Below are 24481 nucleotides of genomic sequence, written 5' to 3' on the forward strand. Positions count from 1 at the left end.
TAAATACACACACACACACACACGCACGCACATATATACATATACTTTAAAAGTATTTATCCAGCTGTATTAGGGTTCTCTAGAGAAACCGACTGAAAGGATATATACACAGATGTATAAAAAGAGACTTATTGGCCAGGCGCGGTGGCTCGTGCCTGTAATCCCAGCACTTTGGGAGGCCGAGGCAGGCAGATCACTTGAAATCAGGAGTTTGAGACCAGCCTGACCAACATGGAGAAACCCCATCTCTTCTAAAAATACAAAATTAGCCAGGTGTGGTGGCGCATACCTGTAATCCCAGCTACTCGGGAGGCTGAGGCAGGAGAATCCCTTGAACCTGGGAGGCGGAGGTTGCGGTGACCTGAGATTGCACCATTGCACTCCAGCCTGGGCAACAAGAGTGAAACTCCATCCAAAAAAAAAAAAAAAAGAAAAAGAAAAGAAAAGAAAAAAGAGACTTATTATGAGGGACTGGCTCTTGTGATGATGGAGGCTGAGAGGTTCCCTGATCTGCTGTCTGGAAGTTGGGAGACCCAGGAAAGGCTGTGGTGTAGTTCCAGCCTAAGCCCAAAGGCCGGAGAACCAGGCGAGACAATGGCATGAATCCCAGTTCAAGTCCCAAGGCTGGAGAAGCGGGTGCGCTGATGTGTAAGGCAGGAGACAGAAGTCTGAGCTTGAGAAGAGTGAATCCCTCCTCCCTGCACCACTTTGTTCTACTCAGACCCTCACAGACTGCATGGTGCCCACCCGCCTTGGCAGGGCAGATCGCCTTCGTTCACTGCTTCAAATGCCAACCTCTTCCCCAAACACCTCACAGATAGACCCAGAGAGCGTGTTTTACCAGCTCTCTGGGCACCTCTCAGCCCAGTCAAGAGAGGGTGCATACAATTTGCCATCACACCAGCAATTCAAGTTGTACTCAGCGGGAGGCTTGGCTCAAATCGCCGTCCGTAACTGGAAGCGGAGGTCCTCAGGCGGCACTCACCCTTGCTGCTGTCTGTGGTGAAGAAACGCAGCCTAGTTCCTTTCGAGGAAGCCCCTCCTTTCAGAAGCACCATCCGCGATGGCCTCACCCTGCCACCCTCCCTTTCCTTGTGAGGAGAAAGGGTTTCATGTTGTGTTGGTTTCAGGCAGAGCCTGGGTGAGGTGACTCTTCCTAGCTCCAGACTCTAACTAACTTGAGGTCACCTCTGATGGAAGCCAAGGCCTCACCTTTAGGGCCAGCGGGGCCCAGGGAGTGTCTGATCACCTGAGGATGCTGAGCTCTCCTTTCCCTCTGCAGGAGAACTGTACCGGGTTTCCTTGAGAAGACAGAGGTTCCCGGCCCAGGGAAGCATCGAGATCCACGAAGACAGCGAGGTGGGCTGGGTTTCAGAGGGTGTCTGGGCCCGTCTCGGAGGCCAGGATTTTAGGAAGAGCCCTTGGACAATAGGCGGCCTCGTTTTCTTCCAGCTCTTCATCTGACTTGCTGTGTGACCCTGGGTGGGTCCGTGTCCTTCCCTGGGCTTTGGGTTCCCGTATGAACAGGAAGCGTCTCTTGGGACTCTTCCTGCCCTGCCATCCTTCCTGGCAGCCCGTGTCCTTCCCTCACTCTGAATGCCCCAGAGGTTCTATTACACAGCGGGGTGTATTAGAGCTGAGACGACTCCTCAGATTGCAGTTACGACAGGCTGGACATAGTGCCTGCTTCTCTGGCCTCAGTCTCCCCGTGTGTGTGAGCATGCGCGTGTGTGTCCCTGTGTGTGTCCCTGTGTGTGTGTGTCCCTGTGTGCCTCCCCCTACCCCAGCCGCCTTTCTCTCTCTGTATCCCAACCACCCTGGCTCTCAGGAAGGCTGCCCGCAGCGCTCCTGCAAGACGCATGTCCTCCTGCTGGTCCTGCACGGGGGAAACATCCTGGACACCGGGACCGGGGACCCGTCCTGCAAGGCAGCTGACATCCACACCTTCAGCTCCGTGCTGGAGAAGGTCACACGAGCCCACTTCCCTGCTGCCCTGGGCCACATCCTCATCAAGTTCGTCCCCTGTCCTGCCATCTGCTCTGAGGCTTTCTCGCTCGTCTCTCAGTGAGTCCATTTCTGCTTGTTTGGACTGGTTGGGGTTAGTGGGGGGACTACGTGGAGGGGCTTCCCCCGCAACATGGACCCCATGGGCAGGTGGGTACCTGCAGGGACTCTCCAGGATGTCAGATCCTGATGAAACACAAGCATCCCTGGTGGAAAGTGTGGGGAAGAGTCCTCCGCCTGGGCCTGGTTGTGCTTGGGTCCTGTGAAATCTTGAGCCACTTCCTGTGTTCAACAGGCCTGCTCTGTTTGGCCCAGATAAAGAAACTGAGTGTCGAGAGGTTGAGCAGTTTCCCCCAGGCTTGCCCAGCCCATGGAGACAGGAATCAAACTCGGCCACCCAGTTGCAGCCAAGTAGGAATCTGAAAAACACGAATGGTGTTTTTCCTTTGCTCTCACACCCTAACAGTCAACACGGAAGACTTCCGGGGCCACATGTGAGGGGCTGTTTCCGTGTACACCAAGCAGTCAGTTCTGCTGTGGGCACCAGCTGGGTGCCCTGCAGTTCAATTCTGCCACTGTCTACCTGCAGATAGCATCAGATCCCATGGGGTGAGAGCTTGGTCCCACAAGACCGCCCCAAACTTCCGACACCGATACTGTGCCCCAGTTTGTTTTACCTGCGCTGCTGACAGCGCAGCTTCCAGCTGGGGTTCTCGCAACCCTGTCACTGGGTTCAATTAATTGCTAGATGGGCTCACAGAACTCAGGAAAATGCTGAATCACATTTCCTGGTTTATTATAAAGGATACAGATGAAGAGAGGCATAAGGTGAGGTATGGGAGAAGGGGCGTGGAGCTTCCCTAGGTGTGCCGGCCTCTAGAAACCTCCACACGTTCAGCTCCCCGGAAGCTCTCCTGTTCTTTTGTCTCTTGAATGGAGGTGTCATTGGCTAGGCATGATTGACAACGTAGATATGTGGTTGGACAAAAAGGGTCTGACATTCAGACCGAGTGGGGAAACCCAGCAGGGCCTGTCTGCTCAGATTCTTCTTGACCTCTCCACAGCATTCCTTCCTCCTCGGTATGGGGCAGGACCCCTTCTGAAACGAGGGTCTCATGACCTAAATCAGACAAGGGAGCTCAGAGAATTTCTTCACAGCCAGCTCCAAGACAGAAAGGTGGGGGAAAGTTCCTGCCTGGGGAGAGAATTAAAGGAGGGCAGGAGAATGTCAGAGAGAGAGAGACAGAGATAGAGAGAGGGATTGATTCGGTTTTCCAAGGCCTAAATGCCCCAACATTATAACAACGGCTATGGGAGGCAGGAACTTTGGACAAAACCTATCTATCTATTCTCTCTCTCTCTCTCTCTCTCTATCATTCTATTTTTTTTATTTTTTATTTTTTTTGAGACGGAGTCTCGCTCTGTCACCCAGGCTGGAGTGCAGTGGCCGGATCTCAGCTCACTGCAAGCTCCGCCTCCCGGGTTTACGCCATTCTCCTGCCTCAGCCTCCCGAGTAGCTGGGACTACAGGCGCCCGCCACCTCGCCTGGCTAGTTTTTTTGTATTTTTTAGTAGAGACGGGGTTTCACCGTGTTAGCCAGGATGGTCTCGATCTCCTGACCTCGTGATCCGCCCGTCTCGGCTTCCCAAAGTGCTGGGATTACAGGCTTGAGCCACTGCGCCCGGCCTCTATCATTCTATTCTATTTATCTAGCTATTCATCCATCCATCCATGCATTTGTCCGTCCATCCATCCATCCCCATCAGTCTATCCATCCATCTATCCGTCCATCCATTATCTCTATCTATCTATCTATCTATCTATCTATCTAATCTATCTATCTACCTCATAATATCACAGTGCTGTGATGGAGGAGGGACAGGGCACTGTGGGCTCTCTGAGAAAGGCCAGAGAGGACTTCCTGGAGGAGTGACTTTTGGGTTTGCATACCATGGCTAAGTGTGTGGGCTCTCAGGCCGCATGGATTTGAATCCTGGCTGTGTGATCAGGGGAACGTGTTGAACCTCTCCTTATCTCAGTTTCCTAATCTATACAATGAAGGTAGCCTTAGTAAATAACCTCTCAGGGTGGCTGTGAAGAGTCTGTGTGCTAATGTGTGTGAAGCACTCAACACAGTGTCCAAAACGCAGAAAGCAAATAGGGATGCCAGCCTTGGGGATGCCACCCTTAGGGATGCCAGCTGTGGGGATCCAGCCATGGGGATACTAGCCTCGGGGATACTAGCCTTGAGGATGCTAGCCTTGGGTATGCCAGCCTTGGTGATGCCAGCCTTGGGGATACTAGTCTTGGGGATGCCAGCCTTAGGGATGCCGGCTGTGGGGATCCAGCCATGGGGATACCAGCCTCGGGGATACTAGCTATGGGGATGCCAAGCTTGGGGATACTAGCCATAGGGATGCCAGCCTTAGAGATCCAGCCATGGGGGTGCCAGCCTTGGAGATGTGATGCTAGCCTCAGGGATACTAGCCATGCAGATGCCAGCCTTGGAGATGCGATGCTAGCCTCAGGGATACTAGCCATGCGGATGCCAGCCTTGGAGGTGCGATGCTAGCCTCAGGGATACTAGCCATGGGGATGCCAGCCTTGGAGATGCGATGCTAGCCTCAGGTATACTAGCCATGGGGATGCCAGCCTTGGAGATGCGATGCTAGCCTCAGGGATACTAGCCATGCGGATGCCAGCCTTGGAGATGCTAACCATGGGGATGCCAGCCTCGGGGATGCTAGCTGCCACTCATGTCATCTTCCTCCTGGCTGGAAGAGGGGCTCTCTCTGCAGGTGGAGAGTGGGCTGGGGAGGGAGACTTCCAGCTCGCAGTAGGGAACCCAGCTGGTGGGGAGAAAGGAGGGAAGGATGTGTGCACAGAAGGGCTGGCTGAGCGCCGGGTAGCTTTCTCACTGCTGATGCTGGCATATCCTTGCCCACTATGGGCCCTGGTACCTGTGGGGGACAAACTGAGGGGACCTCCAGGGTATGGGGCCTCTGGGAGCTCCACCCACTGCTCCAGGCCCTGAGGACTGCAGTGCTCCCTGTCTTCCTGTCCTGTTGAACTAGCTAAAGGTAGGTGCCTGGGGCTGGGTGGATACCTGGATTCTCAGCAGTCATATGTGTAAAAAATGGCCCAAATGCCTGCAGGGCCCAAATCCTGTAGGTATTTGGCAGATCGCTGGGGCTGGCAGCTGGGAACTTTCAGTCAGGGGCAGGAGGGAGGCCTCTGCACCTCCATTCTGCCTCTCCGAGCCCTCACAGGACCCTGCCAGAGACTTGGGGCCGCTGCAGAGCCCAGCCCTCAGGCAGGGCCCTCATACCCTGGGGCTCCGGAGCTGGGGAAGGTGGGAAGAGGTCCCTAGCAGGGTGCCAGGTGTGTGGGGCACACCGCACTCCTGATTTCCCAGGAGAATGGGAGCCACTGTTCTCAGCCAGATGTGGTTCTGAGGAGGGCTCGGTGTGGGGAGGGCCAAAGTCCCCTACCCTAGAGCTTCCAGCTGGTCAGGAGAGAGCATGGGCAAGCCCCTTCCCTTTCCTGGGCCTTCCTTTCCCCCTCTGGATAGGGGGAAAGTCAGAGACTCTGATTTATCTGCATTCCTTGGACACCACCAGGAGTTGCGGGCAGATCTCCATCAGAGTTGGAAGGAAGGAAGGAGATTAGGTCCGTAATTCCGCAACCTGGCTAATTGCCCAAATCCCTGGTGTGATTCTTGTTAAACTGTGAGATGTCCAGGCCTCCCCCGGGCAGTGGCTGATTCAGGAGGGAGGTGCCCCGGAATCTGCATCTCTGATACCTGCTCACTGCCTAGCTGGTGGCATAGCGTGTTCCCTTGTCACTCTGCCAGTCCAGGACTTCACTGTGCAAGTTCATCATCCATCTCAGGAACCTCTCTACCTGTCCCCAGGACATCTGACCTCCAGAGCTGGGTCACCTCTATCTCCAGGAAGACGGATGGCCCAGCCATTCGCGGGGCCGGCTGGAGGGAGCTTAGTTCTCCCCCAGGCAGCTCCTTGCCAGGGCCATTCATCACCCCGTAATCACGGCTGGGAGGGAGCTCTTTCTCAGCTAATTAAAATCTCTCCGCTGCAATCGAGGCCTGTTTCCTCTAATTTGTGTCCTTTGGAGATGAGGAATGGCTGACAGGGCCAACCTTGTACACCACGAGGACTCTGCCACCTGCTGAGAGTGCTCGAGCCCTGTCACCTGCCCCAGATTCTGTCGAGTGCCAGTGGGATCTGCATTTGGGCTCCATCAGCCTGAGCTTGGGCTAAGGGGGAAGGGCAGGCTCTGGACAGGGGTGGAGAGTTCTCAGCCTCCCGCTGTGGTCCTTCCTAACCAGGCAGGTCCAACAGTGCACCTGAGTCGGAAGCCCCAGGGAAGAGAAGCAGAGGTTGGGGCAGAGGCAGGGGCAGGTGACTCGGAGGCACTGGTCTCAAGTGAGTCTGAGCTGCCCAGAGAGGGAGGCATTTCCTAGTGGGAAGGTAGGGAGTTGAGGGCACCAATGCAAAGTCTGGACAATCTGCTGACTGGATACTGTTGGGCAGGCTCTCAGCCCCCTCTGGGGTCACAGAACTTTCCACAAAGCTGATGAAAGCTCTGATCTTCTCCCAGTGACAAAATGAACACATCATGTCTGTAGCCGTGTGCCCAGCTCCAAGCTGTGGCCAACATGTGAACCCCAAGCCTGGCATGCCCTGTCTCCTCCTTTCCCAGCTTCTTCAAAGCCTTCCATGAGGCCTAGTTCAAGCCCCACCTCCTCCAGGAAGTCTGCCATGATGAAGTCCCACCTCCTCCAGGAAGTCCACACTAGCTGACTTCTCAGCTGACTTCTTCCTCTATGATTGGGGTGTCCTTTGGGGCCATGCAGAAGAGGGCAATCGAGACCACCGTCACAGGGACCCCAGGGCCCACACCCATGGCCAACACAGGAAGGACACACAGGGAGCCAGTGTAGGCTTGAATCCTCTTCCCCTCTCCTCCCCACACTGCCTGTGTTCTGTGTCACCAGGCTCCTGCCTGGGTCTTCCTGAAGGGTCCCGGGAGCCCAATTCCGGGCCAGTATGTGCTCTCTTCTGCCTGATTCTCAGCCCCAAACCTGCCAACCTGCCCAATCCTGGCTGGGCTCACCTTGGGCCCCCTGTCTGCAGCCTGAACCCCTACAGCCACGATGAGGGCTGCCTCAGCAGCAGCCAGGACCACGTCCCTCTGGCCGCCCTTCCCCTGTTGGCCATCTCCTCCCCGCAGTACCAGGACGCTGTCGCCACCGTCATCGAGCGAGCCAACCAGGTCTACAGAGAGTTCCTGAAGTCCTCCGATGGGATCGGCTTCAGTGGGCAGGTAGGACAGCCCGCCCTCCCCCCGCTCCCCTCCCCTGTTCTGGCTCCTGCCTGGGAGAGAGGCTGGAATCTACTGAAAGGACCAAGGCCAGGCTGTTCTCGAATCAGCCTCTGAGCTCAAAGTCGGCTTTTGAGATCTCTGAGTTTGCCCTCATTTTACAGATGGAAAAATGGAGGCCAGCAGTCTGAGTTCTGATTCTGAGCCCGTGCTGCTCTCCAGCCCGAGTCTGACCCCTGAGAGTAGCCTACTCCCCATCCCTGGGCTGACCTGGGCCGACGTCAACCCTGATCCCCCAGTTTGCACACCATTTCCCAACTGGGCTCTCTCAATGCCTCCCAAGAACGAGTTCTCATTATCCTGTGAGGAGGCAGCACTGCTTTGGCCGGGTGTGGGGGTGAAGGGTCAGCAGTGGGCAGGCCTGCAGTCCCAGCTGCATCTCTTCCAGGTATGTCTCATCGGGGACTGTGTGGGGGGCCTCCTGGCCTTCGATGCCATCTGCTACAATGCGGGGCCCTCAGGGGACAGCCCTGCCAGCAGCAGCCGGAAGGGGAGCATCAGCAGCACCCAGGTACGGCTGGGGGGCAGGACTGCGGGAGGGCTGTGCCCACAGGAGCAGGGCCCGCCCCTCGGGGAGACAGTGCTGGTTCTTCACATTGGCACCATGACATCCAGGTTACAAAGAAGTGTATCATAATCTGGCTGGGCACAGTGGCTCACGCCTGTAATCCCAGCACTTTGGGAGGCCAAGTTGGGCAGATCACTTGAGGTCAGGAGTTTGAGACTAACCTGGCCAACATGGTGAAATCTCATCTCTACTAAATACAAAAATTAGCCGGGTGTGGTGGTGCGTGCCTGTAATCCCAGCTACTCGGGAGGCTGAGGCACAAGAATCACTTAAACCCACGAGGCGGAGTTTGCAGTGAGCCAAGATCATACCACTGTACTCCAGCCTGGGAGACAGAAGGAGACTCTGTTTCAAAAAAGAAAAAAAAAGAAAAAGAAGAAGTGTATCCTAATCCTACAGGAGTAGCAGGGGATTATTATGACAGGTGTGGAAACTGAGGCCCGGAGAGCTGGATTTGGCTCCTTCGACAGCCGTCCAGCGTCCCAGCGGGAATATCAGTCCCTGTGGATGCAGGAGAGAGCCTGTGCCTAAAATCCTACCACGATTATGATGTGGCTTCCTGTGTCTTTTGGAAGAAGAGTAGCCCCTCACATCTTAGGATGAAGGGGTTGGTTTGTGCTTGAGGGAAGGAGACAGGGCCCCAGAGTCTCCCGTGACAACAGTCCTTTTCTCTTCTGTCCCCTGTTCGGTCCCAAAGGACACCCCAGTTGCGGTGGAGGAAGATTGCAGCCTGGCCAGCAGCAAGCGTCTCAGCAAAAGCAACATTGACATCTCCAGTGGGTTGGAGGATGAGGAGCCCAAGAGGCCGTTGCCACGGAAACAGAGCGACTCCTCCACCTATGACTGCGAGGCCATCACCCAGCATCATGCCTTCCTCTCAAGGTAGCCCCTCCCTGTCCCCTGCTTGCTTTCTGTCAAAGCACCTAGAAGCAAGAAGACCTTGGCTCAGAGTCAACTGGGAGGGCTGGGACCAGTCATATGTCCCAGGCCCTTCCGTGGGGGCCCATAGATAAGCATTGAAATGCTGGGACCGAGGTCACTTGCCGCCGGCCCTGCACTGAGGGACCGAGGCCACTGGTCGTCGGCCCTGCACTGAGGGACCGAGGCCACTCGCCGCTGGCCCTGCACTGACGGACCGAGGCCACTGGTCGTCGGCCCTGCACTGAGGGACCGAGGCCACTGGTCATCGGCCCTGCACTGAGACTCTGGAACCTGGTCCCTGTCCCTGCCTTGCTCGGACTTGCAGAGAGACTGGGAACAGTCATCTTTTTCTGAGCCTCGGCTTTTCTTCTGCAAAAAGATAAATGCTGCCCAGCCTACTTCACTGCATGGTTTTAAGAACCTGGTGGCATAACTGCTGTGACTATGTTTTGTGAGTCACACCAGGTGTGCATTGTTATTTCTCACAGGGAAAGAGAGGGCCAAGTAGGGGTCACGCAGCCAGTCACGGAAGAGCTGGGATCATCATTCCGGTCTCCCGACCCCAAGTTCAGTGCTTTCTAATCCAACACACTTTTGTTTGTGGGCCAGGCAGGTTCCTCTACAGAACTGTCTACCCTTTAACTGTCTAGAAGAGGCATGTTCATCAACATGGGCTAAACACATTATCTGCACATTAATTCAGCTTGCAAATTAATTGAACTTGGACCCAAATTGGAAGGAATGCCTCTGTCCTTTTCCTTTGCGCCTCAGCTCTCTTCTTCCTTTCTTTCTCCTTCCTCCTTACCCAAGTGGTATCTTGAGGTCGTTACAACATTTGGAAAATATATCATCTCACCACCCAGAGGGAGCCAATCGTCTCACTGTTAACATTGAGATTATTTCCTTCTACATGCTTTTCAGACCGTTTTACTTAAAAAAAAAAACAACCCTTTACATTGTGATCTTTTCCTGATATAATTAAAAATACTTAATAAATATTCTTTTTTTTTTTTTTTTTTTTTTTGAGACGGAGTCTCGCTCTAGCCCGGGCTGGAGTGCAGTGGCCGGATCTCAGCTCACTGCAAGCTCCGCCTCCCGGGTTTACGCCATTCTCCTGCCTCAGCCTCCGGAGTAGCTGGGACTACAGGCGCCCGCCACCTCGCCCGGCTAGTTTTTTGTATTTTTTTTAGTAGAGACGGGGTTTCACCGTGTTAGCCAGGATGGTCTCGATCTCCTGACCTCGTGATCCGCCCGTCTCGGCCTCCCAAAGTGCTGGGATTACAGGCTTGAGCCACCGTGCCCGGCCGATAAATATTCTTAATGGCAATATCCTATTGAGAGAATGGAGATCCGTTTACTTAATCCCTATAATTAGGCATTCTGGCTATTTCCAATCCCTTAGCAGTATAAATAGCCCTACAGTGAACATCTGTGTGTGTAAACATTAACGTGTATATTAGGGTGATTCTATTTGGATGGAATCCTGGAGGAAGAATTACTAGGTCAAAGGCTCTGCCCATGTAAATCTCTGAATGTTTAAAGCCCTGCTGACAGGTGATCCTTCAGAAAAGCAGCTGCCTTCTAGTGAGGCTTGCAAGGTGAAAAAAATCTCAACATTCCTGGTTTATCCTTGAAAAATCCTTTAGGAGAGCCCCCAATTTGGAGAGTGATGAGAAGTTGGAGGCTTCCAGGAGCTGGTCTGACACAGCCAGTTTTCCCCTCTGGTGTAGGGACAGATGGTGGTTTCTTTGGCAATTAAGTAGTTGGCGTGTGTTTAGGGACCACGCTGTACATGAAATATGTATTGTTAAACATCAGAGTCATCGTCTCACTGTGAGATGCTCACACTGCGAGAGGCAGGAGGGAGTGTGGGGACTGAGGATTCAACTTTGCCGACTCGCTCACTCCTGAGGGTAGGGCACTTGTCCACACGATTTCAGTAGCTCTTTCTAAAGTTTGTTCTCCTCTAACTCAAGTAGTTTAGTTGCTTTGCATTCAGTTAATCGATTCACTTTAAGCTGTAGCTAACGCTGGCTGGAAGGTAAGGAAGGTGCCCAGGTTTCCTTCTGATTCTCAGTGCCCTCCTCTGGGTCTGTGGCTGAACATAACTTGGATTCTTCTGGGGGCAATGAGCACCTGGGTTGGAAATGGTTGGAATTCTGTGTGTCTCACATTTTTCTCCTTAAGTTCTACTTCATCTGTGGGCTGGGGCTGGGGGTGGGGAGACCAAGCTGTTTGCATCTGTGTCTGCGGGTTGCCTGGAACGGGAGTTAGGATGAAAGCCCTGATTCCAGCAGAACAGAACTGATGTTAGCCAGCTGGGTGTTGGGCAGGCTGGGCTTGTCTGACACACAGTGCAGGAATCCTCAGCGTGGCCATCACAAAGCCAGCGTGATGAGGCAGGCCTGCCAGTGTGTAGGATGCTCGGGCGCCCCAGGTGCTCATCCTGTTTTTGTAAGTAACATTTTATTGGATCCAAGCCATGCATATTTAATCACTGTCCACGGGCGCTTTCGTGCTGCAACGGCAGAGTTAACTAGATGCAATGGAGACCACACGGTTCACGAAGTCTGACATACTGACTCTCTGGCCCTTTGCAGAAAAAGTTGGTTGATTCCTTTTCTAGTCAAATATCAGCCAGGCCTTGGTGGCCAGTGCTGACTGTAGGTGGTGTGCAGTAGGTGGACTCTCAGCCCCGTCCCAGAGATGGAGGGTTGGGCACTCTGTGCTCAGAATTCAGGCTGTGCTGCTGAGTGAACAATCCCGCATTCTCGGTCCTTCCCTGACCTGCCCTGCCCTGCATTCTCCTCCCTCCACAGCATCCACTCCAGCGTGCTAAAGGATGAGTCTGAGACCCCGGTGGCGGCGGGGCCACAGCTCCCCGAGGTCAGCCTGGGCCGCTTTGACTTCGACGTGTCCGACTTCTTCCTCTTTGGCTCGCCCCTGGGCCTGGTCCTGGCCATGCGGAGGACGGTGCTGCCTGGGCTGGACGGTAGGGATGGTGTGGGCAGGGGCCTGAGGTGCCCGTGTGTCACTAGGGGCCACCGTGTCAGGGCCTCAGAATGAGGGGAGTGGAGTCGGGGATGGGGACAGGAGGGTCACAGAGTTGGGATAGGTGGAAAGAGAGGAGAGAGGCTGGAGGGAGAGAGGAGCAGCTTCCTCCCGACACAGGACCACAGGATGAACGTGAGGCGGCTTCAGATGGATTTCACTCTCCACATCAACTGCCCCTGGCTCTTTGTGGCCCCATTGTCTGGTGGTCATACCCTGTGGGGAAGAGAAGACAGAATATTCACCCTCTTGCCTCCCACCCTCTCCTTCTCCTGTACTGAGGCAGACACGACTGCCAGGTTGGTCTCACCACCCACCCCCGCATAGCCCCAAGCCCACCTCAAGTGCCTTTGCTCTACGCAATACCTGCAACCTTTTTTTTTTTTTTTGAGACGGAGTCTCACTCTGTCACCCAGGCTAGAGTGCAGTGGTGTGATCTCAGCTCACTGCAACCTCTGCCTCCAGGGTTAAAGCAATTTTCCTGCCTCAGCCTCCCAAGTAGCTGGGATTACAGGCGCCCACCATGACGCCTGGCTAATTTTTGTATTTTTGGTAGAGATGGAGTTTCACCATGTTGGCCAGGCTGGTCTCGAACTCCTGACCTCAAGTGATCCACCCGCCTCGGCCTCCCAAATTGCTGGGATTACAGGCGTGAGCCACTGGGCCCGGCTAAGCTAATACCTGCAACCTTGAATGCCTTTTCCTGCTCCTCTAAAAATGTACACACCAGGTGACTAGCACCAGCAGGCATGGGGGTGGGGAGGGTAGCCGTGACTCTTAAGGACTGAAGCATAGACCGTCTGAGGCTGCAGGGCACCTTGGGTATCCACAGATCCATGCTTTTGGCCAGAGTTTACTGATGAACTACGATACGGAACAGATAAAGTGGGAAGGGTTCAGGTAGAAATGGAGGCGAGGAGGCAGAACTCCATGGCTGCCCTCAATGTCACTAGTGAACCCTAGGGCTCCCTGGATGCTGAAAGGTCCAGTCCCTCTTCTAGAAGGACAGGGAGGCCCGACGATGCGGTGGAGGCCTCAGTGGAGACACCTGCTGGTCAGCGAGAGACGTGTTCCACCAACTCTGGCAAACCGGGAACTCTCTAGCAGGCCTGGGAACTGAGTGTTTATAGCCCTGAGGCCTGTGGAAGGGGCAGCTGACCTGCCTGAAGGAACCTGGGTTGGCTTCCTAGGTCAGGCGGTAACTGAGTGAAAATCGGAAGAATCTAAAGGAGTTGCCCCATGGAAATTCGGTGGAGGGAAGGCCCACAAGGAGAAGGGATGCTTTGAGCAGAGGCACAGAGAAAGGAAAGCTGCAAGCCTGACTGAGGAAGGGCAGCTGTGCACCACGGCTGCAGTGCTGAGTGCCTATCACTGCACTCCTGGGTGGGGAGACAAACTGAACGTAATGGCTTTGTTCCCGTGGGGAGCAGGGAGCCCGGGGAGGCTCTTGAGAGGGGAGTAGGCTACTCCAGGCTACACTCCAGGGAGCCTCCTAGGGCCCAGGGAGCAGATACTAGAAAGGGGCTTCCCTCTGTCTTCCCACTCACCCCAGGCTTCCAGGTGCGTCCTGCCTGCAGCCAGGTCTACAGCTTCTTCCATTGCGCAGACCCCTCTGCCTCACGGCTTGAGCCACTGCTGGAGCCTAAGTTCCACCTGGTGCCGCCTGTCAGCGTGCCTCGCTACCAGAGGTTCCCACTGGGCGATGGGCAGTCCCTCCTCCTCGGTAGGTTCTTGGGGGCGGGAGAGAGTGTGCTGAGCTGGAGGTGGGGCCCCAGCCCGTTCAGCCCCTCCAAGCTCTCAGCGAGCTCACCTGAGCAAGGGCTGTGCGAACAGAAGGTTAGCCGACTCCCCTGTCTTCAGGGTCACCCACCTGTGCTAAGCACCTGCTCCGTCTGAGGCACATTGGGGCTCAGAGACCCAGGCTCTGTCCCCCAACAGGCTCCCAGACGCACTTCTGTGGCCAGGGCTGGTGTAACACTTGAGCTTTCAGACCTGATGGCAGGTCCAGGGATCCGTGCTCCAAGCTATTTGTGAGTGCCCAGCCTGGACTCCGGAGGGGTAGGGCAGAGAGTGTGCCATCCTGGTGGGCTTCATGGAAGAGGTGGCCTTTGATTGGGGTCCAGACAGGGGAGGTGCATTTGGACAGGTGGAGAAGAGCTAGAGGATGAGGACTGAGATCTTCTAGGTGCGGAGAACAGGAGTGAGGGCAGGTGGTTTGGCGAAGAGCCAATGGCCTCCAGGGTCAAATGGGGTGATCCGGACATGGATCGAGTGTGTCATCGATGGGAGGCCTGTAATGGACAGTCAGCAGCTTAGAAATCGGAGCCTTGGCTCCACGCCCTACTTGAGGACGTTTAGCCTAAGCGTGCTCAGAGGTTTATGTCAGGGACGGGGGAGCTGTGCTTGGGGCTGATTCAGGATTAAAAACCATCCCTTCCTCACCCCTAATTCAGTGGAGCCTTTGTTTCCAAATCCCTGCCTTCCTGGAGCTACAGGTCAGCTAGGCTGGACACCTCCCTCCCCCACGGGTCCCTCTTTGGTCGGGGGACTCCCCTCCCTCCCCTGAGGCTATCCTAGCTCTCAGGCAGGAGTTCCCGTTCCCTTCCAGAGGCAGCCTCAATCCTTTGTGGCGCAGGGGAGGAGCTGGATAAGAGAGGACATGGCTGTGAGTCACTCCTGGGACCTCAGCTGGTGCTTTTGGGGCAATGTCCCAGAGGCTCCCTCTGCAGCTTTATTGGGGGGCAGAGATGATGGCTGGGATGCTAGCTTGTGTCTGCGTCACTCACAGCTTCAGGGAGGTAAATGCGGCAATGTGCTGTGGCAACGGGGTCCGTTCAGGCCCAGGGGGCTGGTGGGGTGGGCACAGTGAGAGGGGCAGGTGTCTGCTGGGCTGGCAAGTGAGCAGGGCCAGGGCTGGTTCTTCCAAGTGCCCAGCCTCCCATCTAGCACAGGGCTGGCACTGAGTGGGCAGCTCTGCTGGAGACACATGACTCAGCCTGACCTTGAAATTCCCCCTCCAGCTGATGCCCTGCACACCCACAGCCCCCTCTTCCTGGAGGGTGGCTCCCGGGACAGCCCGCCACTTCGGGATGCCCCTGCCTCGTCCCCCCAGGCCTTGAGGTTCCAGCGCCCAGGACGGAGGATGAGCGAGGGAAGCTCCCACAGCGAGAGCTCGGAGTCCTCGGATAGCATGGCACCCGTGGGTGCCTCCCGCAGTGAGTGAGGTCCTTTTGGGGCCCTGCCTGGACTCGGGGGAGGGGAACCTTCCTCTGGGTGGTTGCTGGGTCACTGCTAGAGCTGCTGAGGGCAGGTCCTTGGGTAGGGAGAGGGTGAAGGAAGTCCTGGGGGCTGCTTCTGCCTTTAGAGAGCTGGGTGTCTGCTGGTGGAGACCTGGCATCGGTCCAAATCCTCACTCTGGCCCCAGACTGAACTCTGACCTTGGAGGAACCTTGACCTCTGACCCTGGACAGAGCCCTGAACGCTGACCCTGCCTCAAATCAGAGCTCTGACCTTGAAGAGAGCAGTGACCCCTGATTCCTGACAGGGTCTGAGCTTTGGCCTCAAACAGAGCCCTGACCTCTGAACCTGGACAGGGCTCTGATCTCTGACCATTAAGGAAGTCCTGAACCCTCTAGACATAGTCTCAGCCCCGACTTCAGGCAGAGCCCACTGGGAACTGCCACTGAGCGGCAGCCCTGGGTGAGACTGTGGACGTCTCTGTGGGTCTGGCCCTCCTTCCTGGGCACAGGCTTGGTGCGTACATCTTAGCGGAGGGCTGGTGGGTTTTGAGAAGGAAAGAGGAAGAGCAGCACATTCCCCAGGCCTCCTTCAGGCCAGGGTGCGTCAGCCCAAACCCGTGCCCCACGTGACGCATCCACCACTGGTCTGGGCAATGGGAAACCCCACTGCCCCTCGAGTGAGGCCCTGGGCCGGCCACACACCCTCACCTTCCTCTCCGACCCACAGTCACAGCCAAGTGGTGGGGAAGCAAGAGGATCGACTATGCCCTGTACTGCCCTGATGTCCTCACGGCCTTCCCCACCGTGGCCCTGCCCCACCTCTTCCACGCCAGCTACTGGGAGTCCACAGACGTGGTGGCCTTCATCCTGAGACAGGTACCACTGCGCAGTCGTGGGCCTGCCCACAGCCACCGCGAGGGGGTACCGCCCTTCTCCAGCTGGAGAGGAGGCTATTCTTGCAGACCCTGTTCAGCTTTTGGCCTTGATCCTAAGAGCATGGGGAAGGCATTGGAGCACCTACGTGAGTAGGGAGTGACATGACCAGAGAATGGACTTTATAAAGGCACTGGCTCCTGGGTGACTGATGGTATGGTACATTCTCGAAAATTAAATATAAACTACTTAGGAGAATGTCCCAGTGTTTCAACTTGGAGACTGGAGTAGTCAGTTCCCACTCCCCACTGGGTCTCAGTGTTCTCGTCTGCAGAGCAGAAGGTATAGCAGAAAGGCCGGTGCCCGAAGGACAGCCTGGTCGGGAGGGAGTCTGGGGAGCTGGTAGGGGTCATGACGTTCATGAACAGCCGCGATGGCCAAGGTCGGGGTATGGTTTTATATTGGGTTCAATGGGAAGCCATTACAGGGCTGTGAGCAAGGGAAAAGCAGCAACAGGCTTGTGTTTTTTGAAGGAAACCCTGAGGCTGAGGTTGCTGTTTTCAGGGCAGGAGAGGAATCATGAGGCCTGTTGTGAGGCCAGTGCAGGGGTCCAGCTTAGAGAGGAGGCTTGGACTAGGACAGGGAGTGAAGGCAAGATTTCCACAGAGTGTGACGATTTGCATTACGGTGAGAGCGCCTGCGGATGACAGCATTGTAGGAGAAAGAGGGGCGCCCAGTACGTCCTGTTTCTCACTTGAGTGACTAAGGTGGTACCATTTCCTGCATGTGGGGAAGAGCAAGGCTGGGCAGGGGGCGGAGGAAAGTGAGTTTTGTTTGTAGGTTCTTGGGGGTGGGAGAGAGTGTGCTAGGCTGGAAGTGGGTCCCCTGCCGGTGGCACCCAGGCCAGGGTGCTCCAGCCCAAACCTGTGTCCCACATGGCACATCCACCACTGGTCTGAATATGTGAAGTGTGAGATGCCTCTGAGGTGCTGGGATGGAAGGGGAGTAGAGGAGTCTGGAACTTAAGAGAAGACATCAGGATTCCAGAGAAAAATGTGGGTGTCATCAGAGCTTGGATGGCATTTAAAACTGGTGATGGGTGCCAGACCAAGGAAGCTCCTGCCGAGAGGGCAGTTCAGAGCTGAGTCCTGGAGCTCCCCCGGGGAGAGGAGGAGAAACCACTGAAGGAGGGAAGAGGACATCCGTGAGGTTGGAGGACCCAGAGAGTGCAGGGAGAGGACCCTGGAGATAGGTGGGGTGGGAGTCACCAGGGCCTTGGCAAGAATGGCTTCCGTATAATGATTGAGAAGAAGCCTGACTGGAGTGGGTGGAGGAGGGATCAGGTGAGGAAGGGGTTGACAGTGTATGGGCTAAGTCCTCTGTGAGTGCTGCTGTGAAGGACAGCAGGGACGTGGCGGTCACTGGAGAGGAGGAGTCCAAGAGAGTATTTTTTTAAGACGGGCAATATTATGCGTATTTGAATGCTAAGGAGAGTGATCTAGCAGAGGAAGTCTAATCAGCGCTGCAGGATTGAGAGGAGAGCATGGCTGGAGCAATGTCCTCAAGAAGCAAGGAGGGGCTGGGATCAGGACTCAAGCCGGCCTTAAGGAAGGGCCACCTGTTGTAACAGAGGGAGGGCAGAGAGTGGGGACAGATAGAGGTGGCTGCCAGGTTTGGGCACAGGGGGGCAGAGATTTCTCTCAGGAAGAGAGCCAACTGGGAGACTGCTCTGGCCCCAGCTGTCAGGACAGGAATGCAGGGACACAGGTTCTGGGGTCTGCAGCCTCCTGGCGGTTCCAGGCTGTGAGGTTGGGGGGTGGCAGGGGCAGGGCTCAGCTGGCCACAAGCTGGTGGGCGCTGACACCCTGGGAGGGAAGCAGAGGAGCCAGAAGACCTGACCGGGGCCTTGCTCGGCTCTCGGCCAGGTGATGCGCTACGAGAGTGTGAACATCAAGGAGAGCGCCCGCCTGGACCCCGCAGCACTGAGCCCCGCCAACCCTCGGGAGAAGTGGCTTCGTAAGCGGACTCAGGTCAAGCTGAGGGTGCGTGCATGCTCAGTTCGCGTGCGGCTGGGACCGCGTCCTCTGGGAGGTGGGGCTGGCCTGGGGGTTGGGGCATCCGCATGGCAGGTAAGCACTTCAGCTTGGGAGCTCAGCACCCGGACAGGCTAGGGCTCACACTCGGATGAGGCCCAGGCGCTGGAGCTGCAAGGGGGTGTGAGTTGCTTCCCCAAGGCCTGGTTCCACAGGAGCCCTGAGGGCAGGGGTCCAAGACACTAGGGTTGGTGAGGAGATACCAGTTATGGGGCAGTTGCTGTGTGCCGGGCTACGGTAGATGTGGACTTGAATCAGAAAGAGTCCTGGATCTCAGTCTCAGTTACCATTGAGTATGGCCTGGTGTGATATTTGATAGAGGAAAGCACAGATTAAGACAATTACAGAAAGAAGGATTGTCAGGGCACATCATTCAGGGATTCTCTGAAGAGGCTCCTCTGTGGGGTATTGAAGGATGAATAGGAGTTTGAGGTACATACATTTATTTATTCACTCAGCAAACGATCATCAGTGCCTACTCTGTCTCAGTCATTCTGCTAGAGAGTGGAGCATAGGGTTGTACAAACACAACCATTGCTATGGTAGGTACCTCCAGTCTGGCGAAAAGGCCAGACATGGACCCCAAGAACAGTCCTAAAAGGTAGAAGGAGATCAATCCTTCATGAACCAACTCTTTTTCGGTAAACATATTTATTGAGATAAAATCCACATATCCTATAATTTACCCATTTAGATAGTACAATTCAGTGGATTTTAGTGTAGTCACAGATGTGTGCAACAATTACCATGGTCAGTTTTAGAGCTTTTTCATAACCTCCAAAAAGAAGCTCTGTACCCTTTAGCTGGCACTCCCTCACTTGCCCCAGGCAATCAGTAACTGACTTTCTGTGCCTACAGATTTGCCTATTCTGGACATTTCATTTCAAGGAAATGATGTAATATGTGATCATTTGTGTCTGACTGTTTCACTTAGCACCCTGTCTTCCAAGGTTCATCCACGTGGTTGCTGGGTCAGAAATTCCTTTCTGAGGCTGAATAATATCCCGTTGTATGGAGATGCTATGTTTTGCTTATCCATTCACTACCTGATGGACATTTGGGTTGTTTTCACCTGTTTGTTTTTTTGTTTGTTTGTTTTCTTTTTTTTTTTTTTTGAGACGGAGTCTTGCTCTGTTGCCCAGGCTGGAGTGCAGTGGTGCAGTCTCAACTTACTGTAACCTCCCCTCCTGGGCTCAAGTGATTCTTCTGCCTCAGCCTCCTGAGTAGCTGGGATTACAGGTGTTTACCACCATGTCCAGCTAATTTTTTTTTTTTTTTTTTTTGGTATTTTTAGTATAGACGGGGTTTCGCCATGTTGGCCACGCTACTGTTTTCACTTTTTGGTGAAATATGAATTAATAATGTTGTTAGGAACGTCCGTGTATAAGTTTTTATGTCTTTCATTTCTCCTGTTTTCATTTCTCTCGCGTGTATGCCTAGAAGTGCAATTTCTGGATCAAACGGTAACTCTATGTTTAATCGTATAGGGAACTGCCAGACTGTTTTTCACAGTCACTGTACCATTTCACATTCCCACTGGCAATATATGAGGATTCTGATTTCTCTGCATCTTCAGCAACCCCTGTTATTATCTGTCTGTTTGATTCTAGTCATTCTGGTGGGTGTGACGGGGTATTTCATTGTGGTTTTGATTGCATTTCCCTAATGACTAGTGATGCTGGATCTTTTCAGGTGCTTATATTCGTGAACCAGCTGCTCCCTCTCCCCTGACAGTGCACCTGTAAGAGGGCCTGCGTCCCCTACCTGGCTGAGTGTCTCCAGTTTATCTCAGGGACCCCGTGCAGATGAGGTGTCTGCAGATATTTGTTGGATTGAATTAAAATGCGTGGGAATCAAAAGGAGGTTGAGAGCATGTCTTTGAGGAGTCTGAGGAGTGTTTCTTGGCGATGATGACGCTGAGTCTAGTCATCGCGAATGGGCTGGAATGTGGGGGAAGAGGGCCAGGGATGGCACCTAGAGCCAGTGTGGGGGGCGGGGCGGCGGTGTGAGCAAAGGCCTGGAGGCTGCTGCAGAGCCTGGCAGAAAGGACCAGAAGGTGTGGATGGGGAGCAGCAGGAGACAGACTGAAGAGGTCATTCAGGCAAGGCTTGGAAAGCTAAGCTCAGGATCTGGACTCTACCCAGAGGGCACTGGGGAGCCCGAGAGGGTGTTAATAGATCTGCGCTTTATAAAGACAGAGGATCTGTTGGAGGGACTGCCTTTGAGTAAGGAGCTCCGTTAGGAAGCTGTTAGCAGCATCCAGGCGATGTCGTTGTGGGAGAGACGACAATGTGGCCAACACAGTAAAGGAATGATCACTAGATTGAGAGACTGGGGTTTTGGAGGCCAGGCTGGGAGTGGGGGCTGGTCGGGGCCAACACAGGCTGCAGAATGAACTGAAACCAGAAGTGAAGAAGAATAGGGAGGTTGAGACAGTCACAGATAAAATGATGCAGCATCCAGGATTGCTCCAGGATAATCCCGGTGAGGCTGGGGCCAAGGCTGGGGAATTGGGCAAGGGAAGAATGAAACCAGGATGGCCATGAGTTCATTGCTAAGTGGTGGAGCAGGTGCCGGGAATACGAGGCTTTGTTACACTCTTCTCTCTCTCTCTCTACGCTTGTGCATTTGAAATTTTATCTTAAAAAAAAAAAAAAGACAGATAGTAAATATCCGTTGGATGTGTGCTGTGATGTAGAAGAAAGAACCAAAGAAAGGCAGTTTCCAGCCCAGGGATCTAGAAGAGAAGGACAGGCTGTGAGGCCAGTTGTCCCCTCAGGGCCAAGCAGAGTCAAAAGCAGAGAACAGGCCGGGCACGGTGGCTCACACCTATAATCCCAGCACTGTGGGAGGCCAAGGCAGGCAGATCACCTGAGGTCGGGAGTTCAAGACCAGCCTGATCAACATGGAGAAACCCTGTCTCTATTAGGAATATGAAATTAGTCAGGCGTGGAGGCACACGCCTGCAATCCCAGCTACTCGGGAGGCTGAGGCGGGAGAATTGCTTGAACCCGGGAGGCGGAGGTTGCGGTGAGCCGAGATCACGCCATTGCACTCCAGCCTGGGCGACAAGAGCAAAACTCCGTCTCAAAAACACAAAAAAACAAAAAACAAAACAAAACAAACAAACAAAAAAACAAAAGCAGAGAACATACAATGGCAGGAAGCCCTGTGCGCCTTTGGGGGACTCATGTCAGACAGCGTTTGGGGGACTCACGGTCTGTTTTTCTCCCACATTCCCTGGGAACACATCTCTGAAACTCTAGCAGAAGTTAGTAGGGAGACACGATTCAGCAGGCTGATATGCCTCCAGCCAGTCTGAGGCACACTGCAATGATAAAGCAAGGTTGAGCCTCCCTTGCGAGGACTGAGCCAGCTTCTTTCTGTCCTTCCAGAATGTCACGGCTAATCACCGGGCCAACGATGTGATTGCTGCTGAAGATGGCCCCCAGGTCCTGGTGGGGCGGTTCATGTACGGTCCCCTCGACATGGTGGCTCTGACTGGAGAGAAGGTACCCGGGGCTGGGCCTCCCCTCCTCAGCCAGTCCCCCTGCACCAGGTGCCTCGTGGAGCCACATGGCGTGTGGGGTGAGGGTGTCAGGAGGGCCGAGCTACCCGGGGTGGAAGCACAGGGCCAGGAGTCACTCACCTGCTTGGGCGGGCCGGGAAGGGCGAGCAAGGAGGAAAGGATGGGCTCAAGAGTATCCAAGGATGAATGAGGAGCCAGGGTGGCAGGAGCCAGGGAATGTCAGGCAGGGACCTCAGCCCAGATTTCCCCTGCCCAGCCCCTCTGCCAAGCCTGTAGCCCCTCAGCCTTCAGGGAATCCCCTGACCCCCTTCATTGCCACAGGTGGATATCCTGGTAATGGCAGAGCCGTCCTCAGGCCGCTGGGTACACCTGGACACAGAGATCACCAACAGTAGCGGTCGAATCACATACAACGTGCCGCGGCCCCGGCGCCTGGGGGTCGGCGTCTATCCTGTGAAGATGGTCGTCAAGTAAGACCCAGGGGCCATTCTCAGGGGGGGTTCTCTCATTTGCATGGCCCTTCCAGCCAGGCCTGTCTAGAATTTGGGGTCCTTGGGGTTCTTTTTGGGCCCCCATCTCTGTCTGCATGGACAGAAGTGGATGGGAAAGGTCACCAGCCGTGGCATCAGAAGATGCCACCCAGGTGCTCTCTGACCTTGACCTAGACTGAGCTCTGACTGCAGCTACAGGCTGACCTCTGGCTTCCGGCTAACGTCTGACCCTGACCTCATGGCTGACCACAGGCAGGTTTCTTTCAGGGGCGACCAGACCTGTGCCATGAGCTACCTCACGGTGTTGCCCCGGGGCATGGAGTGCGTCGTGTTCAGCATTGACGGGTCCTTTGCGGCCAGCGTGTCTATCATGGGAAGCGACCCCAAGGTCCGGCCGGGTGCAGTGGACGTTGTCCGGTGAGTGCCACCTTCCACGAGGGATATGTCTCCCTAGGGGGCAGGAGCCAGGGGGAGATATGTTGTTTTTCTGATTTGCTCTAGGAATTATGTTGGTCTCTGGGGCTGCGAGCTGAGAAACTCTGGCTTTACCTCCAATAGTAATTTATTGAGTGTCCTTGGGAAAATTTCTCCTGCTTTCTAGACCTCAGCTTGTCTGTTTCTTCCTCTCTCCCTCCCTCACTTCCTTCTTCCCCCTCCCAATTCCTTCCTTCCTCCCTCTCTCCCTCCCTCCCTCTCTCCCTCCTTCCTTCTCTCCCTGCCTCCCTCCCTCCACTCATGCACGCATCCATCACTTTCTGAGGCCACTGTGGCCAGGCTGTGTGCTGGGCACTGATGCAGAGTGATCTCTTAGGTTGGAGGAAACTCAGAGTCTGGTGGGGAAAATGAGTCACAGGCATGAGAAAGTGTAACCCAGGACTCCAAGTGATCAGAACCTCAAGAGTAGGACAGATGCCAGGCACTGGAAGTTCTTAGGGGCTGGAGACTGCCCTGCCTCACCCCAGTAACAGTGATGGCTTTGGGAAGAGAAAACGGACCTGGCTCCTGGGCTCCCGGGAGACCGCTGCCCTCAGGATGCCCAGCAGCTCCGTAGGAACAGGCCTAGTCAGGCTCACGCCCATTTCAGGGGACCAGCCTTCCCCTTGTAGGGCTAGGTCGTTTGTTGCCCTTACAACAAATCCCTCCAGCATCACGGTCCCCCTCCCACTGCAGGAAAGGGGAGGCTGTGGTCCTTCCTCTCTGGGGGTCCGTGGTCCTCCCACTGCCTTCCATGGGCTCCGTGGGCCACAGGGTGCTGACCAAACCTCGACAGTCATCAGAAACTTCCCTTTTCATAAACATGTCACTGGGCCCCACATCAGAACTAACCAGAATCCCTGAGGGGATCCCTGTACCCCTGCATTCGTGTAAAGCATCCCCAGATCCCTCAGACCATCACCCAGGTTTAGAACTCCCTATCTCTGTTAGCCAGTTCTGGTGGCAGGTGCCATAAAGGTGCCCAGCCAGGTCTGGGCTTATCTGACATCTTGCAGCCAGGATTCTGCGTGAAGCCAGCCAAGAGAGCTATCCCACTGTGCTGTGAGAGCACAGAGGAAAGAGGCTGATTCTGCTTGGGAAGCAGGAAGGCTTCCTGGAGGAAGGGGGGTCTTGAAAGATGGAAGATGTGAATATCAGGAGATGCAGCCATGAGGGCTGTCTAGGGGAGAGCTATGTAGCAGAAAAGCTCAGGGCTTGTCCAGCGGCAGCAAAGCAGCTCTGGGTGGGCTGGGGGGATCCCATATGCAAGGGCAGAGCAGGGGCATGGCCACAGAGGCAGAGAGAGGCCTTGAGGCTCTACCTCAGGGTGCTGGGGAGCTGGAGATGCTGTTTGGCAAAGGAGTGCTGGGGTTAGATTTGTGATGCACAGAAATCACCATGGAAACACTGTGGAGGATAACAATAAAGCCAGCCACACCAAGCACACCACCTTGCTATGCATGTTTGGGATTAATTCCTTTCGTCTTTAGGACAACCTTATGGGGTAGTTCATATTATTATGCCCGTTTTACAGAGGGGGAAACTGAAACCCTGGGAGGTTGGGGAGGGTTCAGTAATCTGCCCAGGGTTACAGGGCTCAGGTTAGATATGGGTAGGAGCGGGGGTGCAGGGAAAGAGGCTGACCAGGAGGCTTTTGTAATGGCCCAGGAGAGAGCTGGGGCCCGGGCTAAGGATGAGAAGCAGGACTTAACTGAGAGAGCTGGAGGATGGGGTGTAAAAGAGTCTGGCCTGGTGAAATGGAAAGGCTTTTTTCCTGGAGGAGGAGGGAGGGAGGCACAGGGAACAGAGGGGAATGAAAGGTGCCTGTCTCTGG

General features: G+C 54.9%; 1 protein-coding gene across 2 annotated transcripts in view; it reads left to right on the forward strand.

The window, feature by feature from the left end:
- Positions 1-24481, forward strand: part of PITPNM3 (PITPNM family member 3) — a 107896-nt gene that overhangs the window by 72390 nt on the left and 11025 nt on the right. For both annotated transcript variants that reach the window (XM_033184882.1, XM_033184881.1), the window contains exons 5-17: positions 1283-1359; positions 1829-2064; positions 7162-7351; positions 7797-7919; positions 8674-8858; positions 11717-11889; positions 13501-13671; positions 14969-15163; positions 15915-16063; positions 17986-18102; positions 21549-21665; positions 22004-22152; positions 22441-22590. In XM_033184882.1, coding sequence (XP_033040773.1) covers positions 1283-1359; positions 1829-2064; positions 7162-7351; positions 7797-7919; positions 8674-8858; positions 11717-11889; positions 13501-13671; positions 14969-15163; positions 15915-16063; positions 17986-18102; positions 21549-21665; positions 22004-22152; positions 22441-22590 — 2032 coding nt within the window. The remainder of the gene's footprint in view (positions 1-1282; positions 1360-1828; positions 2065-7161; positions 7352-7796; positions 7920-8673; positions 8859-11716; positions 11890-13500; positions 13672-14968; positions 15164-15914; positions 16064-17985; positions 18103-21548; positions 21666-22003; positions 22153-22440; positions 22591-24481) is intronic.

The sequence above is a fragment of the Trachypithecus francoisi genome, unplaced genomic scaffold (assembly GCF_009764315.1).
Source record: "Trachypithecus francoisi isolate TF-2019V2 unplaced genomic scaffold, Tfra_2.0 Lachesis_group20, whole genome shotgun sequence".
Taxonomy (NCBI): domain Eukaryota; kingdom Metazoa; phylum Chordata; class Mammalia; order Primates; family Cercopithecidae; genus Trachypithecus; species Trachypithecus francoisi.